General features: G+C 40.9%; 1 protein-coding gene across 1 annotated transcript in view; it reads left to right on the top strand.

Annotated features, from left to right (window-relative positions):
* LOC127654487 (membrane-associated guanylate kinase, WW and PDZ domain-containing protein 3-like) overlaps positions 1–16,044 on the top strand; it is a 156,684-nt gene extending 140,640 nt beyond the window's left edge. The window contains exons 13-23 of the mRNA XM_052141708.1: positions 5,801–5,960; positions 7,046–7,140; positions 7,261–7,453; positions 7,568–7,747; positions 7,998–8,183; positions 10,634–10,724; positions 10,900–11,005; positions 11,098–11,235; positions 12,189–12,324; positions 12,441–12,530; positions 13,149–16,044. Coding sequence (XP_051997668.1) covers positions 5,801–5,960; positions 7,046–7,140; positions 7,261–7,453; positions 7,568–7,747; positions 7,998–8,183; positions 10,634–10,724; positions 10,900–11,005; positions 11,098–11,235; positions 12,189–12,324; positions 12,441–12,493 — 1,338 coding nt within the window. The 3' untranslated portion in view covers positions 12,494–12,530; positions 13,149–16,044. The remainder of the gene's footprint in view (positions 1–5,800; positions 5,961–7,045; positions 7,141–7,260; positions 7,454–7,567; positions 7,748–7,997; positions 8,184–10,633; positions 10,725–10,899; positions 11,006–11,097; positions 11,236–12,188; positions 12,325–12,440; positions 12,531–13,148) is intronic.
* The last annotated feature ends 1,360 nt before the right edge of the window (positions 16,045–17,404 follow it).

The raw sequence follows: 17,404 nt of genomic DNA, 5'->3' as shown, positions 1-17,404 counted from the left end.
GGAAAAGGCCATTCAAATGTGTGGGGGAGCTTCACAAGGAGTGGACTGAGGCTGGAGTTACTGCATCAAGAGCCACCACACACAGACGGGTCCTGGACATGGGCTTCAAATGTCGTATTCCTCTTGTCAAGCCGCTCCTGAACAACAAACAACGTCAGAAGCGTCTTACCTGGGCTAAAGAAAAAAAGAACTGGTCTGTTGCTCAGTGGTCTCTTTCCTGATGAGAGCAAATTTTGCATCTCATTTGGAAACCAAGGTCCCAGAGTCTGGAGGAAGAATGGAGAGGCACACAATCCAAGATGCTTGAAGTCCAGTGTGAAGTTTCCACAGTCTGTGTTGGTTTGGGGAGCCATGTCATCGGCTGGTGTTGGTCCACTGTGCTTTATTAAGTCCAGAGTCAACGCAGCCGTCTACCGGGACATTTTAGAGCACTTCATGCTTCCTTCAGCAGACAAGCTTTATGGAGATGCTGACTTCATTTTCCAGCAGGACTTGGCACCTGCCCACACTGCCAAAAGTACCAGAACCTGGTTCAATGACCATGGTATTACTGTGCTTGATTGGCCAGCAAACTCGCCTGACCTGAACCCCATAGAGAATCTATGGGGCATTGCCAAGAGAAAGATGAGAGACATGAGACCAAACAATGCAGAAGAGCTGAAGGCCGCTATTGAAGCATCTTGGTCTTCCATAACACCTCAGCAGTGCCACAGGCTGATAGCATCCATGCCACGCCGCATTGAGGCAGTAATTAATGCAAAAGTGGCCCAAACCAAGTACTGAGTACATATGCATGATTATACTTTTCAGAGGGCCGACATTTCTGTATTTAAAATCCTTTTTTTTTATTGATTTCATGTAATATTCAAATTTTCTGAGATTCTGAATTTGGGGTTTTCATAAGCTGTAAGCCATAATCATAAAAATTATATCAAATAAAGGCTTGAAATATCTTACTTTGCTTGTAATGAGTCTATATAATATATTAGTTTCACCTTTTAAGTTATCTGGTAAATTCACAAGGCGATCTGCAAAGCATGGGAGCAAGCCACGCCTTTTCTCTCTCTATGTTTCTCGCATAGAGTTAAAGCGGCTGGGGCCATCACAACGCTATCACACACATCGGGGAAGGCGTTCTTTTCCAACTCCTATTCTTTAAGGGGGAAAAGACCCCGCGGAGACCACACCTGCCTAGGCCAGGGGAGGTAAGAGTGGCGGAATACATCACATGGGTTTTCAGGCCACATGTGGAAAATGGCGCGTTGGTAGGTCCTACCTACCGAGAGGGAGGAGTTGCTACAACATGGCGACCGGGGGTCAGCGGGGACTGCCCAAGGGAGACGCGGGTACACTCGCAAGGGGAACGTACCGCAGAAAATACACACGGGGATTAATCCACACAGGGGCCCGTCCTGTGGAGCGCCTGTTCCAGTACAGAGTAGTTTCTGTACCCGTAGTGGGTCTGGTCAGGGCATTCCTCTGCTGAATTCGTGGCCCAGAGGGCTAAGGAGGAGTCACCCAGGGAGCCGAGTTAGTGGGATCTCCTGGGATAAGAGCGCACATGATCGACTCGTTAACGAGTTCTACCGGCTCGTACCGGAGAAAACATGGGACGAGACCGACTCAGCCCTGAGATTGTAATATCTCGTAAAGGTATCGGGATTTGGCCAGCCCGCTGCTCTGCATATGTCTGCTAGGGAGGTGCCATTGGCCAGTGCCCATGAGGATGTCACACTTCTCGTCGGGTGTGTTCGAACCCATAAGGGGGCGGGCACGGCCTGGGGATTCAGCCTCCGGGTGCCTCTAAGGAACCTAAAAAAATCAAGTTGTGCTTGCCCAAGGACTTGCCGTCCACTGCGTCATGGTGGGCCGAGACAGCCTCCGAAGATACACCTTCAAGTTGGAGGGGGACAGCCTCCCCTCCAACCTCTCTTGCAGGCATGAAAGCACTGACCAAACTGCGCATCTCTGCGGGTCTTCGGACCGGGAAGAACACCAATTTGCGAGGTCGCGAGGAGCGTGAGATCCATCCGAACCATTCCCAAACCAGCTGGACCGCCTGGGGGTGGAGCCTCCACTCTACGCTGAGTGTACCTAGTCGCAACAGCACACCCGCTGCCGTGTTGAGGTTGCCCGGGATGTGAGCGGCGCGCTGCGACTTGAGTTGTGACATATGACGTGAGCGCACGCTACCTTGGTGATTTATGTACACTACGGTGCTGTCTGAGCGGATCAAGATGTGCTAGCCCCGAATTAGCTGGAGAAACCTCCGCAAGGCAAGAAATACAGCCAGCAACTCTAGACAGTTGATGTGTCAATGCAGCAGGGGCCCTTTCCAGGAGCCAGAGGCTGCGTGCCTGTTGCACACGTTGTCCCAACCCTGTTTGGAGGCGTCTGTGGTGACCAGAACGAGTCGGGACACCTACTGTAGGGGGACTCCTGTCCGCAGAAAACAGAGGTCTGTCCTGGGGTTGAAAGTCTGGCAGCAGGCGGGGGTGATGATCACACAGTGCATGCCGCAGTGCCATGCCACCCAGGGAGAGAGCCACCGGGGGACGGAGTGGTCTGCTTACTAGCTCCAGAGCAAACATCTAGTTCCCAGGGTCGTCCGTCTCAGGAACACTTGGGAGCCTTCTGGGTCCTCGAGGACGTTCGGGAGACGGGGGGCGTGCGCTTCCTTCGGGACGCTCGATGCTGGGCCCGAGAGCTGGGCCCAAGAGCTGGGCCCAGGTTGAAGCGGAGCTGCCTGATGTTTGGAAGCCGCAGAGGGATGACCTAGGCGAGCAGACGGAGCATGGCCCGCGCTGGTACAGCGGCGGGGCATGATGTGACCGAATAGGCCGAGCTAGGAGACGATGGTGTTGAGAAAGCTTGCTTTGTCTACCTCCCGTATCTCGACCAGGTCCAGCCATAGATGACGCTCCTGGACCACGAGGATAGCCATCGCCCATCCGAGTGCGGCGCTGTGACCTTCGTGGCCCTGGGGGGCATGATCGGTCATTGAGTGCAGTTCCTGCAGCACATCAGGATCAGAACTACCCAAGTGCAGATCTTCAAGTGCCTTGGCCTGGTGGATTGCAGGGGGGCATGGCATGCAGGGTGGAGACAGCTTGGAGCCGCTCCTCCGTTGTAGTGAGAGCGGAGGAGCCAGGCGGTCCGGGCAAGCATAGCGGACATCTGGGCATCAGGCTCAGACTGGACAAGCAGACCCGGAGTTTACAGCCCAGTCGAGTCATCAGCATCAGATGCCGCTTTGACACTCTCCGATGCAGCGGCGAAATCGTCATCCATTTCACGGGTCCGAGGGAGTAAACAGACTACCCGTGAGGCGAGCCGCTCTCACCTCGAGCCCGAACGGAAGCAAACGAGCGTGCTGGGGGGCGGGTGGTGTGTGGGGATTTACCCGGCAAAACCGAGCCCGCTGTACGCCCCAAATCGCCTTCATCGCCAGACTCTGATGTACTTATCCTCTTGTTTAGTTGTACATCTGGCCTTCCACATCTCTTTCTGTCCTTGTTGGAGCCAGCTGTCCTTTGTCTTTGAAGACTGAGGTGTACACCCTTTGTATGAAATCTTCAGTTCTTTGGCATTTTCAAGCATTGTATATAACCTTCATTCCTAAAAACATTGATTGACTGACGAGTTTCTAGAGAAAACTTAATGTTTTGACCTAATATTGACTTTGCATACTGTGACAATTCAAAGACATTGTTAAGCTTCATTTAACAAACCAAATAGCTTTCAGAAATGTTTGGTATAATGGTAAGTTATTTTCTAGTACCAAATTTCTAGTACCAAATTAGCAATTTAGCATGATTATTCAAGAATAAGGTTTTGGAGTGATGGCTGCTGGAAATGGGGCCTGTCTAGATTTGACCAAAAATGACTTTTTTCAAATTGTGATGGTGCTGTTTTTTACATCAGTAATGTCCTGACTATACTTTGTGATCAGTTGAATGCCACTTTGGTGAATTAAAGTAACAATCCCTTCCAAAACAGCATTATCTCTACATTATTCCAAACTTTTGGCTACCAATGTATATTTTATTCCTCTGTGTACCTTTGTGGCCGGCGCTGAAGGATTGTACAGTTCTTGAAAATCTTGTAAATAATAATAAACCATTTTCCTCATTAAACCTCAACTGGTGAAATATACACAAAAACCATTATCTGGTAAATTTATATAGAATAGAACAAACTTAATTTGGTAAACACTTACATATAGAGAACTGTAAAGGAGCCAAGTTTGTCATTTCAAAATAAAAGTCCCTGGTGTAATTCAGGCTTTTTTACATTTTAAGACACATAATGCACCAATTATTTTTTATTTTCTTCAGGCCATTATTGGGATTTTGGTTTCACAATAAGCTGCATATGGGATTTTTATGGGCAATTTTATGGGCTCTTGTAGCCTCTGTTTAAATAATAAATAAATAAAAATAATAAATAAAAACTATAGTCTGATTAATCGGTTATCTGCCTACGATATGTGCATATATTGTAATTTAACACATGCTTCTCATATAAGTTATGGTGGTTGCTAAGAAAAAGTATCACTAAAAAAATCACATTGATTGATATTGAAGGAGCCATTTCTTAGAACCATGATATCATAGAGACTCTTGAGGTGGATTCTGTAATCCACCTAGCAACCACACAACACTCTAACAACTACACAGCAATGCCCTGGCAACCATCCAAAACACCATAGTATTTTGGCTGTGAGTTTTGCATGGGCATGAACCACTGATTTTCTTCATAAAATGTAAAAATCTAGTTAAACTGGAAGCTTTAAAAAAACAGTAAAAACCAGAGGCAGTAAATTGGCAAAAATATGTACATATGTAAACTAGAGGTCGACCGATAGTGGATTTTGCCAATACAGATAACTAAGGTGGTAGAATAGTTTTAAAAATGTATTTATCGAATGTAATAAATCGTAGTTTTTACTTACTATGATGGGCATGGACATACATGTAGATGCTACAAGAGCCAAAAATTTATAAAATCCCTGATACAGTTTATTGTGCAACCAAAATCCCAATAATAAATATTTGGTGCATATTGAGGGATTTTTAACAATAAGCAACCCAAAACTCTCAAGGGACCCTTATTTTGAAATGTTTGACAGTTGTATTATTATTCACAAGATATGCAGATAGAGACACAATGAAAAAAATATAATAATCTATTGCAACTACCTGCATAGATGTCATCTGGTAACTGATAGTTCCAAAATGCAACTATCGGCATATCTATCTACCTCTAATGTAAACCATCTTTTACAGTAATTACACTATGACCTCTCTCAGGGTCCCCAATGGCAACGATTGTGCACATGTGTGTATATACGTATATATTAACAAAGCGCACAAATGTAGCTAACATTTACATGATCACTGACATAATGTCCATCTCAAATTCATGTGTTGGGCTTCATTTTCCTATGGGTTTCCTGAAAGAATGATAAGATCTTAATCACAATGTTTGTATATGAATCCCTTCTAACAAGAAGGCTGTTAGACAGACTTTATTTGCATATGAATTATGGGAATCTTCCTTTTTCCTGTAAAACAGTCCATAAAGGCTCGAGCTGTATGTTAATAATTATGTTTCTGTATCTGCTGTTACCTGTTATAGAAAGGAAAATTACACTTAAAATATAAAAATTATATATTTGTGCATTAACTGGCATTCCATCTGAAGATACTGATTGATAGAGTCCATATCTTTGTGCGCTTTCCTGGTCATTTTGTGAAATGGTCTCAAAAGCGTCTACTCTCACCTTTTATCCCAACAGAGACAAGGAATGAGTGCCAGCACAGAGACTCTGGACCGTTACCATGACATCATGGTACCCCCGGCATTGACCTATCACGCAAACACACTGCCATGCAGCTCACCAAAACAAGATGCTTCACTCCACTACAATAAACCCAAAGCCTTGCCGGAGAGCATAGGTTAGTTTTATCTCTTAGGGAATCTCTTTTATGCTAAACTATGTTAGTGTGGAGTGTGTTATTCCTGGAATCCAGTTTAGCACAGGCCATTATTCCTGGAATCCAGTTTAGCACAGAATGCATTTTCCTCCACCTCCATAACTGCATACAGTACTTTTGGTATCTGAAAACAGAGTTTTCAAACTTAAATGGATTACTGCGGACGTGGCCCCAGTCAGTTGCTTTTTGCTAAATTGTTGTTTTTGCAATGTGTATTTAAAGGGAATCATCTCAAATGTTGTTATTATTTACTCACATTTACTTAATGTTTTTTCAAAACCTGTGTTATTGTTTTTTCCTTCTGTAGAGCACAAAAGAAGATATTTAGCACAATATTCAAGCTGTTATTTTCCATACAATGTAAGTGGATGGTGATTTATGCTGTCAAGATCCAAAATGAAATAAAAAAGTACCATAAATGTACCATGACAGAATTCACTGAGATTTGAAGCTGACACGTGTAGTTTCTGTGGCACTAGAAACACCTAATAGAATATAAAAAATAATGATGGAGAAACATAGTCACACCCCAAACTCATACAATAGGATAAACAAACACTTTTAAGAGGAATCAATCTATAAATGGCTTACTAATAGTTTTCTGTGCATATTAAGGGTGGAATTATCTTGCACTGAATATTAAAAGTTATGTAATTTAACATCGAAAAATTGCACATTTATCTGTACCTGACATAAAGATATCATATGGCTTCAGAAGACTTGGGATATAGTGCAAGAGTTGCACAGACTACTATGATACTTTTTATTGTCCTTTTTTAGCTTCACAGCCTGAATTGCCAACCACTTTTGTGGTATGGAAAAGACCAGCTGCTGAATATTTTCTCTTGTTTTTTTGGGTGAACTATCTCTTTAATTTGTAATTCAATTAAACGACACGGAATGGACCTGTTTATAGTGGAGCAGTTGCTATTATTGCTTTTACACATTATTTATTATTAGTGAAATTATTATTTGGTTTCTTCTTTGTACGAGTTTGTTTACGGTGCCTCCAAATAACTGTGGTCTTGTAGGGTCTCTTCCTGCAGTACCTCACTATAAAGAGTTGGATGTGTTCATTAAGAGAGATCAGGAGTCAGGGTTTGGCTTCCGTGTGCTGGGCGGAGAGGGCGCAGAACAGCCAGTGAGTCCACAGTAACCACATCACTGAATAATTATACTCATGCACTGTATTTATGTCATTTATTAGAGGATCGACTTTCTGTCTTGGCTCTAAAACTAGATATCCATCTCCTCCCATTAGGTATATATTGGTGCCATCATTCCCCAGGGGGCGGCAGAGAAAGAGGGCCGTCTGAGGGCCGGAGACGAGCTGATTGGCATCGATGGCATCACAGTTAAAGGGAAATCTCACAAACAAGTTCTGGATCTGATGACTAACGCAGCCCGCAATGGACAAGTGCTCCTCTCGGTTCGCAGGAAGGTCATTTACAGAGGTGGGGCTTTGCAGACTGGCAGGGCTTGGAAATAAAAAAAATAGATCTTAAATATAAATAACTCCCTGAAAAGCTTTCATTAAAGGTCAGTCCATATAATCTTTTCCACTAAAGATGCCTCAGAGGATCTTGGGAACATGGCTCTGACCCTTGTGAATGGCTCACCTCGGATTCCGCGGATCCAGGTGCCACGCATCAAGGACCAGGAGTCGTTTGATATCACACTCCATCGTAAAGATAATGAGGGCTTTGGTTTTGTCATTCTGACCTCAAAGAGCAAACCGCCACCTGGAGGTAAGAGCACATGTCAGTGACACAAATTCATTCATGCACGATCCAACGTAGACTGGCAAATGCACACATTGTTGGCACAAAGATTAGGTATTGTAGCATTACAACAAACCACATTATCACTCAGGGTGCTACTTGACCCTTTGCTAAGTATGAAGGATGAATTCTTTAATTCACTTTGTCAATAAACTACACGATAAAACACACAATAATTTCAATGCTGCTAAGTGATTTTTTTAAGTGTGTATTGCAGTGATTCCTCACAAGATTGGACGTATAATCGAAGGCAGTCCAACGGATCGCTGCGGTTTGCTGAATGTGGGTGACCGCATATGCGCTGTGAACGGTCAGTCCATCATAGAGCTCTCGCACAACGACATTGTTCAGCTTATCAAAGATGCTGGGAACTCCGTCACACTCACTGTCGTTCCAGAGGATGGTGAGTTAAGTAATCAAATGTCCCATTCATACAGTCGCATATATGCTTTGATTTGACACACTAGGGAAATAGTGTAGCTTCAAATTAAATGCTAATAACCACAGTGAAATCTGATACCAATAATTCACACATATTTAAATCAAACGCTTTGTTAGGGTCAATTAAAGCAATTATTACCCAAGGGTCAATTATTTATGTGTGGCAAGGAGGAGGCGGAAACTGACTGAACAGTCAAATAATGTTTAATGAAAACTTAAAAAGACACAAACATAAACACACGTGGCAGCTGTATCTGGCTCTCTTTCTCCCGAACTGCCGCATCTGGCTCAGCTCTATCCCACTCCTCGGCTAATTAGCCATCCTCCTTGTCACACTCCTGCCTCAGGCCAGGAAACCCCCGGCGTGATGTACACCAGGCAGGTTTTCCCTGCCTTTCGAGACCTGTGAGGGAGACAAGGGGAGAGAAAAGGGGAGAGGGAAAGAGCAAGGCAGAGTGACAGTGAGAGAGAGAGAGAGAGAGAGAGAGAAAAAAAATTGCTCGCCGTTTCCCAGACACGCTGTCGCCTGGTCCTCAACCTCTCCTCCACCCTTTGGCGGACGACAGCCTCTCCTATCCGGGCAGACCGGAGCGAGTCCTCCTACCCGTGGTGGATGGAACTCCCCTTTGTTTCTGGTGGCCGGACGAGAGCCCCTCCTCTCCTCACGGATGGCGGCACTTCCTCCATGTCCTGGTGGCTGGCAGCGACTCCTCCATTACCAGGCAGAAGGCCGCGACTCTTCCATTCCCCGGCAGACGGCCGCGGCTTCTCCTTTGGTCATATAGCATTGGCGAGGACTCCACGACAGCGCCTCCCTCCTCCTCAAGTTTCAGCACCAATGTAACAGGGATAAAGTGGGCAAGGAGGAGGTGGGAACCGGCTGAACAGTCAATATAATGTTTAATCAAAACTTAAAAAGACACAAACATAAACACACATGGCAGCTACGTGTGGCTCTCTCTCTCCCGAACTGCCGCATTCGACCTCTCCTTGGCAGATTAGTCCAATTGGGGGCCAGCCATGCACACTCACGGCCTGGCCCAGCCCTCCTCGTCACAGTTGTTTTTAAGATGTTCAGTATATTAGATAATATGTATGAATACGTGAATAAAATTGTTAAAGGTGCTGTAAACAATTTTTTCATGGAAAAGTATGCAAAAACCTTTCCTACTCACTTAAAGATATTAATTAAATAAGTGTCCTGAGATATCTCACTGGTCTATGTGACAGCTGTAGAATTTGTAAACAGCAAACAAAAATGTGTCTGAAGACATTGGCGCCTTAACCCGTCAGTCATTTTGCTCGTTCTCATAGTGTTGTATTTGAAGCGGATCATTGAGGCTAGAACTAATATTGTTTGTCAGTTGAGGGTGCTATTGTGCCACTGTTGAATTTGACAGCCACAAGAACAAACCATGCTGCTCTTTTGCTCTGTTTTGGTCTCAAAAATATATTTGGAGGGTGGGGTTTTGGAACAAAGGGCTTGTCTAATTCAACGGCTCAGTCACGTGGAAGCTTCAGAATGCTAAAATTGCTTACAGCACCTTTCATTTTAAGACGCTGTTTAAATTCAAATGTTTAAATTCAAATATTTAAAGTCAACATGAAATCAATACTGATCCCATTTACTTTCTCAATACACATTCCTGGTCTTATTGTGCACCATTTATCAGTGCACATTACGTCAAAGAAATAAAATGATTCTTCATTATCTTCCATCAAAATGTAGTATCTTCTTCTACCTCTGAAACTGCTTTCCCTTTCATCTGATGTCACTTAGGCCATGCAGGTGGGGAAAATAATGTAAGCAAATGGCCATTTAGAGACAGGCTCCTTTAAGCAGTCTTTGTCAAATCGAGCCAGCAACTTTATATAATAAGGTTAGATCTTTTTAGATAAAAAATAAAGCTTTACCATATGGATATGGTGAGATTCTATTGAAGGTACAGTAAACTTGAACTTCAGCCTCAATAACCCAGTCAAAAAGTGTCCTCAAAAGTGAGTAGCCCTCTAGAGTCCCCTGTAAAGTCACATTCAGGTCTGACTCCATTCCATGGCTGGGTTTAAGGGGGAGCTAGGGGGGTTTTCCTGAAGCTACCCCAGAAACTTCTGATTTCCTTGCCCTAACTGACAGCAAAATGATCAAGTGGTACTCCATCCCACGTATGCAAGTGCCCCACCAAAGATAATTTCCTAGTACCAGCTGGTAGGAACACCCAAATTCATAATCAAATGCTGATGGATAAAATCAGGTCCACCCTACATTTCTTTCTTGTTGAGTATCCTGTTTCACTTACAAAAAAATTACCGAAGTAAAATGGGTCTTGAATGCCATTTCGTGTTTACTTAAATTCCTGAAATTTGTTTTATTTTAAATGACTTTATGAAAATCTGTTTTGATTGGCTGTGTAGAGTACAAAGGCCCGCCCTCAGGAGCCAGCTCAGCCAAACAAAGTCCCGCACCACAGCACAAGATTCTGAAATCCACCACTCAGGACGAGAGGTACAGTCTGCTTTTAACTTAATTTAAATCAGTCTGAAATTTGCTCATACATGTGCTCTGAAATGTGGGTAGTCAAATTCTACAACCATAGATAAGTTCAAATTAAGCTCTAATTACTTCTGGAGGGCTTTTGCTATGATTATGGTTTAAACTGTTTGTGTGTTTATGTGTGCAGGTATATTTTGGACATGGACGAGATCAGGGATGAGCTTACATGGACGGAGTATAAAGCTCTTCCCATTGGTGAGCAGGGAACACTGTGTGTCACCAACTTCAAACAGGCAAGAGTCATGCTTTACATCACACAATTAAAGAGGTTTCCTTGAGGGTTGAACTTGAGTCACTTTATAAGAATACACTTTTTCCAACATAGGGCTGTATTGCGGTTGAGTTGGAGCGGGGTCCTCGTGGTTTTGGTTTCAGTCTTAGAGGAGGAACTGAGTATAACATGGGCCTTTACATCCTGCGGCTGGCTGAGGATGGCCCTGCTTTACAGGATGGCAGGATACACGTTAGTACAGCACCACACCTTTAATAACTCGCACATTGGATCTGTGCTCAGGCCCTGTCGGAATATTCAGATATTTTCATTATTTTGAGCACTGAATTTGTGGAAATATCTGCTGAATGGATTTAAATCCATTCACCAAGAAAACTGTAATATTCTCATCTTCATTTAACACATTTTATTTCATAAAATGCATATGTGGGTCCACAATGTGGTGTTAGTGATCAGATATCCCTTATAATAATAAATATAGCCCAAAAATCAGGTAGGACCTACATATGCATTTTATGAAATAAAATGTGTTAAATGAAGATGAGAATATTACAGTTTTCTTGGTAGCTGAAGAATCATAATCAATATCACAGGCTTCATCACAAACATCTTCACACATCTGTGCTGTATAGTACAACAGCAAAACGAAAAGAGATGTTGGCTTTATCGTCAAAGGGGCTGTATCATACTTTTTAAATAATTTTTCCCCTTCAGTCTAATTTTGTGCACCAAAAACCCTCATCATTTAGTTTAATGACCATTTTCTATTTATCTTAGAATGAAATGGGCCAATTGACATGCTAATGTAAATCTTAAGAGATCAAGAAATATTCAGTATTTCCCCTTTCTTTAAGGCCACATCAAAGGAAAGGGAAATTACATACAAAAATATTACGTTAATGATCAACAGATACTGCTAGGTTTTATTTATTTATTTTTTTTTTTTTTTGTAGATGTTGATGCCAATATCTGGTGAACAAGATTGCCCGTGGCTGATATAATAAAGAAATACATTGAATTTAATTTTAATTCCAAGTGGGCATGATTATCAGCATCACCAATAGTCTTGTCTACTACTATCCAGAAAGTAATTCATCAGATTATTGGCCTGTTTGAACTAGTGACCATACCACCCAAGTTACTGAAACAATTACATAGCAATAATGTTTCCACTATGTCCTCAGGTAGGAGATCAGGTAGTGGAGATTAATGGGGAACAGACACAAGGCATCAGTCACACTAGAGCCATTGAACTCATCCAAGCTGGAGGAAACAAAGTGCTACTCTTACTGCGACCACAAGCCCTCTTATCTGAAAACAGTGAGTTATAATATACATTCACATCACCACAAACACAAGCACATGCGTAACAAGAAGACCTTGGGTTTGCTTGCTTCAATATCTTTTCTTTCTTTCTTTCTCTCTCTTCTGTACAGGTTGTGTAAGCTCTTCTGCGGTGTGCTACTACCCCCAGGAGCACCATCACTAACAGCCTGCTTTCCTTTTGGTCATCTTTTCTTTTTTTGGTAATTGGACTTTGTTTGTGCTCTTTTTGCTCTTTATACTTTATAGACTTCTTTGCGGTGTTGTCCTAGTCTGCAGATTTGATGAGAAAACTCTTTGCAGTCACAACAGCAGGGAGAAAGGGTTGGCTCGTAATTACTATTACAAGAAACCAGAAACAAGCAATAAAACACACATATTTTCTTAGATGTTCTGATTTTCAAAGTTTAAACAATAAACAATAGACATGAATGATACCTCAAATCTCTTTAAGAGAGATGTAATATTACTTTTTTTAATTAAACAGGCAATAAAAAGAAGAAAATAATTTAGATTTCAATCTAAGGAGGGACCTGAGACATATCTAGGGACCAGGATGTCACACAGACTTGGGTGTGGACTGTTTTGACTTGGGCCTGCAAACAACCACCCAGAACACTTTAGCCACCAACTAGCAGTGCCATAGCAACCACCCATAACACCTTAGCAACTGCTAAGAAACACGCTACAAACCCCAGCATTGTGGTGCCATCGTGGCAAATTTTCTTTCAGTAAAAGTACAAATCCAATTTAATGAATAATGGTATTTTTATTCCAGATTGAGCAACAGATGTAGATTTTAAAAATATTTTTGTATGTAGGTTCTCAAGGAGACTATCCTGACAAACAGGGATCCAAAACTTCAAACATTCTCCACAGGTCTCCTTTCCTTCATCCCTCATCCTCCTCAGAAGAAGAGAACATCAGACCTGCCAAGGTCCATGGCCCGTTCTCATGCCTCCTTAGATATCACTCACTAGGATCTGTGGCCTAAAGACAGTATCAGGGTGAAGCTTGCCAAACCATGAATCTCCAGCTCTTCCAACGCCTCAAAGCAACGACGCATCAAGAGTCTTTCTGCAGAGAACCTCCTTTATCTTGGAGATACTACAAAATCCAAAAGCCCATCCATAGCCAAAGACAAAAGTCACAGCTACAATGAAAACCTATAACTAAGCTCTCGGGACTCCAAAAAGGATAGGAAGTCCAACCAACAGAGTCACTCAATCAGTCCTTAGGAGTCCATGCACGAAAAACAGGAAGTGGTAGTTGATGATGGGCAAGGAAGGAAAGAGGAACATTGAATGATGGGGACACCAAGGGCTATCCACAGGAAAAGTGACCCTGAGAAGATTAAAAAATGGGAAGGAAGTGAAATGAGACTGGAGATTGACCCAAAATGGGACGCAGAACTGAAAAACAGCCAAAGGAAGTAAACAACAAAATATAGTGGCACTCACGTATCAAGCAAAGAGATAGAGAGGAAGAGTAAACACTCAAAGGATAAAAGATCATTGAGGGATCCAAAAGAGGAAAATGATAAAATAATGGTCTGGATAATAGACAAGAAAGAAAACAAAAAAAGAGGAAGTGACTGGGATAGCAGTAAAGATGACATGCGGCAAATCTAGTCCTGTACAGCTTGAGTCCTCTAAGCAATAGCCTTTGGAGGTTCCCTAGCTACACTCGCATTCTCACTCATGAGGAAGTGATGCAAGATTTTGATTGCGATGCTTGGGTATCAAAGTTTTGAGGCCTGAAACATACTCTACACAAATGCATGAATGTTTCTAGCAACTCAAACCTCATTTTCATGCGTCGTTGCTTTCTGAAAGTGTAACAATGCAATTGCATTCACAGTGAGCGTGTTCGCATTCACAGCAATACGCTGAAAACTATCAAACACCCACTTATTAAAAAAAATGTCTACATAAGAAACCCGTAAGATTTTGAAATCATAGAGTTATTCTCTGCATTTGAAGTCAAAGCATAAACAGACATGTATACAAAACTTGCACACATTGATAAGCCAGTAAAGACGCCAGTAAAGGTGTTTACATGCAAAGCTAAATCTGTGTGCTGATTGTTTTTACTTAAACCATTTTTGACCATACCACGGTAAAGGAATGCCATTTAAGGATTTTACATGACCTTACCCATTGTTTACTTGTTGGGTGTAATCTGATTACAAAGTAATTAGCTCATCTAATACATAATAATTACTCTAATCTGATACATTTTAGAATTAAAGAATAATATTCTTGTAATCCGATAACAGTTACAGATTTTCAATTTAGGTACTTTAAGTACAGTATATTACTTTGGATTACATATATTTCTTAAATATTATTAATGTATAATACTTTAAAATATGAATTAATATGTTCGTATATATGTCTGTTCATGAAGGGTGTGCGACAACTAACAAGGAGGAAATATAATCATTATTTTACATTTGTTGAGCGAAAAAACAAAGGTTGTGAAAAGTGTTTTAGAAAATTATTTAAAAGTAAAGTAAATTGTAATGTGTAAAGTAATCAATGAAATAATTATGATTACGATTTTAGAGAAGTAACTAGTAATTTCTATCAGATTAAATTTTTTGAGTAATGTAACCAACACCGTATAAGATCAAGCATTTAAATGCACTCAGTGTTGTCGCAAGGGTGCGCTATAGCAGATATTAGCATACAGTCCTTCTACATCAGTTTTCTCTTTCAATTCAACTACTGTCATGGTGGAGCAATAGTTTGAAGTCTTGCTGAGCAAGTTAGCTAAACTGTTGACATGTTAGTAGCTAGCTACAGTATCTACATAATAACGTTTAATGTCACAAACATTGGGAGGTGAAATGATGTTCAGCACCTTTTAGTCTGAGTATGTGTCTGGCCTTAAACCCTGTTTTTCCCCGGGAAGTCTCCCATCCAGTTACTGATCAGGCTCACACATGCTTAGCCTTTTCAGGTAACCAGTTGAGCTCATACACATTCGTGCTCTTTGTTTTCAGCAATCGAACTGATATACAAACATATACAAACATGAGGTTTCCCCCAAACTGTCTTTATGCAGTTCTGGAGATCATCACTTATTATCTTAACAGACTTGGAGAATTTTGAGAGGCAATTTCGCGCAGTTTTGTGGCCAAGCGGATGGAGCTCCTTTTGTCTGGACTGCCTCTTTAAAGTTCCTTTGTGCCAGCTGATTTTAAACAACAAAAGACTCTCTAGACACATCACAATGCAATCCTTCCTTATGCAATTGAAGGGAACATGCCACATCAATCACCAAAACATCATTGCAAGTTTAGTCTTGTTTCAGTCACAAAAGCTCGTCCTTACCCCAAAGAATATTTTTTTTCTGCATGCAAACTAGAACACAAAAATTCCTCGTTTTGTTGCATGCCTTTTCCTGTGCAGACTGTCTAATGATTCTAAGCTTTGTAAATAAGAACTGTCATCACAGTTGCGGACTTTACCAGGGAATTTACCAAGACTGTTCTCTTTTTCTCCTTATCTTTGACTCCCTGAACTCCAAATATAATAATTGCAAATGACCAGACACTTGTGCTTTAATATACCAAGAAAATGAGCCTATGTTTATTTATTGAAAACATGTACAGTATATGAAGATAGATCCATGTAGCTTTATGAAATTGTGACATTTATTTCAGTGTAGAGATCCAGAATAATGCTCAGCACCGTGGTAGTTTTACCTTGTAGCAACTGTTTTGAATATTCTATCACATCATATTTAATTTGGTATATATATATATATATATATATATATATATATATATATATATATATTTTTTTTTCCTCTGAAAAAATCCATGTCCAGCTCACTCAAGTCTAAGGTAAGTAGTACAAGCAATTAACCCATCATTTATCAGATGCTATACTGTACTATGTAGTGGTCAAGTACATATCTGGGTGATATTTCATTCCAAAATTAAGAGAAAGACATAAATTGCATTTGAAGAAATGCTATTCTCATTACTGTAACCTGAAATTGTAATCATATCAACATCCTAGTAGTATTTGTTGTACTGCCCATAATTTATAATAGAGTAAAACTGTATTGCAGTAATGAGAATCTATTGCTGATCATTATTGAGAATAATTCATCATATTTATTTGTAAGCACTTTTCACAACACACATCGTTTCAAAGCAGCTTTGCAGAAAATCATGCTTTAACAGACAATGAAACAGTAATATCTATAAAGTCTATATCTATAAAAAATTAAATTGTATATACACAAATAACTAGTTAAATAATAATCTGAATTACAAACAAACTCGAAATTAAAATTGTCAGGTGCATTATGGTAATGAGGATTTTTGGGAAAATGTGCTTAATTGTGATAAAATTATATTGAAATGCTCAAAATATTATATATATATTTACTTTTTTGCTGTCTTTTAATTTTGGGGTGAAATATGACTTGGACATATTTTTGTAATTTATCCAAATTATTCACATAGACTATGATATAGAGGGGGGTACAAATACAAATGGAATATTGTGGGTATAATGTCTTCTATCAACTTAATGATCACCAGTTTTATTTGTCCAAGCTTGATAATGAAACATGATAGTCAGTTGTGGGTAGTATGTGAAAGGGCTGATTTATTGATGATTGAGGTTTTGAGGCCTTGAATGTGGCCAAGATTAATTTATAAGGTCTGAATTCTATTGGAAATGACCATTCAATACCAAAGGACTGGTGGCCATTCCATATGTTGTATGAAGTGTTTATTGATAATGACCTCAGGTTAAGGATATCTGTTTTACAGCTGTAGCACAGCTTCGATATAAATGATGAATACTCAAAAATGTCTAATTACTAATATGAGTTTATTGTTTACAACATGTTTTGGTGGTGTTACAATGTGTTTCGTGCATGTGACGGACTTCGAAACCTTAGCTTGATTTCAGATATGAACTGTTTAAATTGGACAAAATGTTACAAAAACGTAATATTAGCAATGTTGGTGTCATTTGCTGTACATACTTTGCTCATATTGACATTCAAAAGTGAGGCCTAGATTCACTTTGTAGAGAACTAAATCCCCATG

The sequence above is a fragment of the Xyrauchen texanus genome, chromosome 13, assembly GCF_025860055.1.
Source record: "Xyrauchen texanus isolate HMW12.3.18 chromosome 13, RBS_HiC_50CHRs, whole genome shotgun sequence".
NCBI classification, from domain to species: Eukaryota; Metazoa; Chordata; class Actinopteri; order Cypriniformes; family Catostomidae; genus Xyrauchen; species Xyrauchen texanus.
The sequence above is the reverse complement of the archived record's forward strand: the minus strand, read 5'-3'. Positions and strand labels throughout refer to the sequence as shown.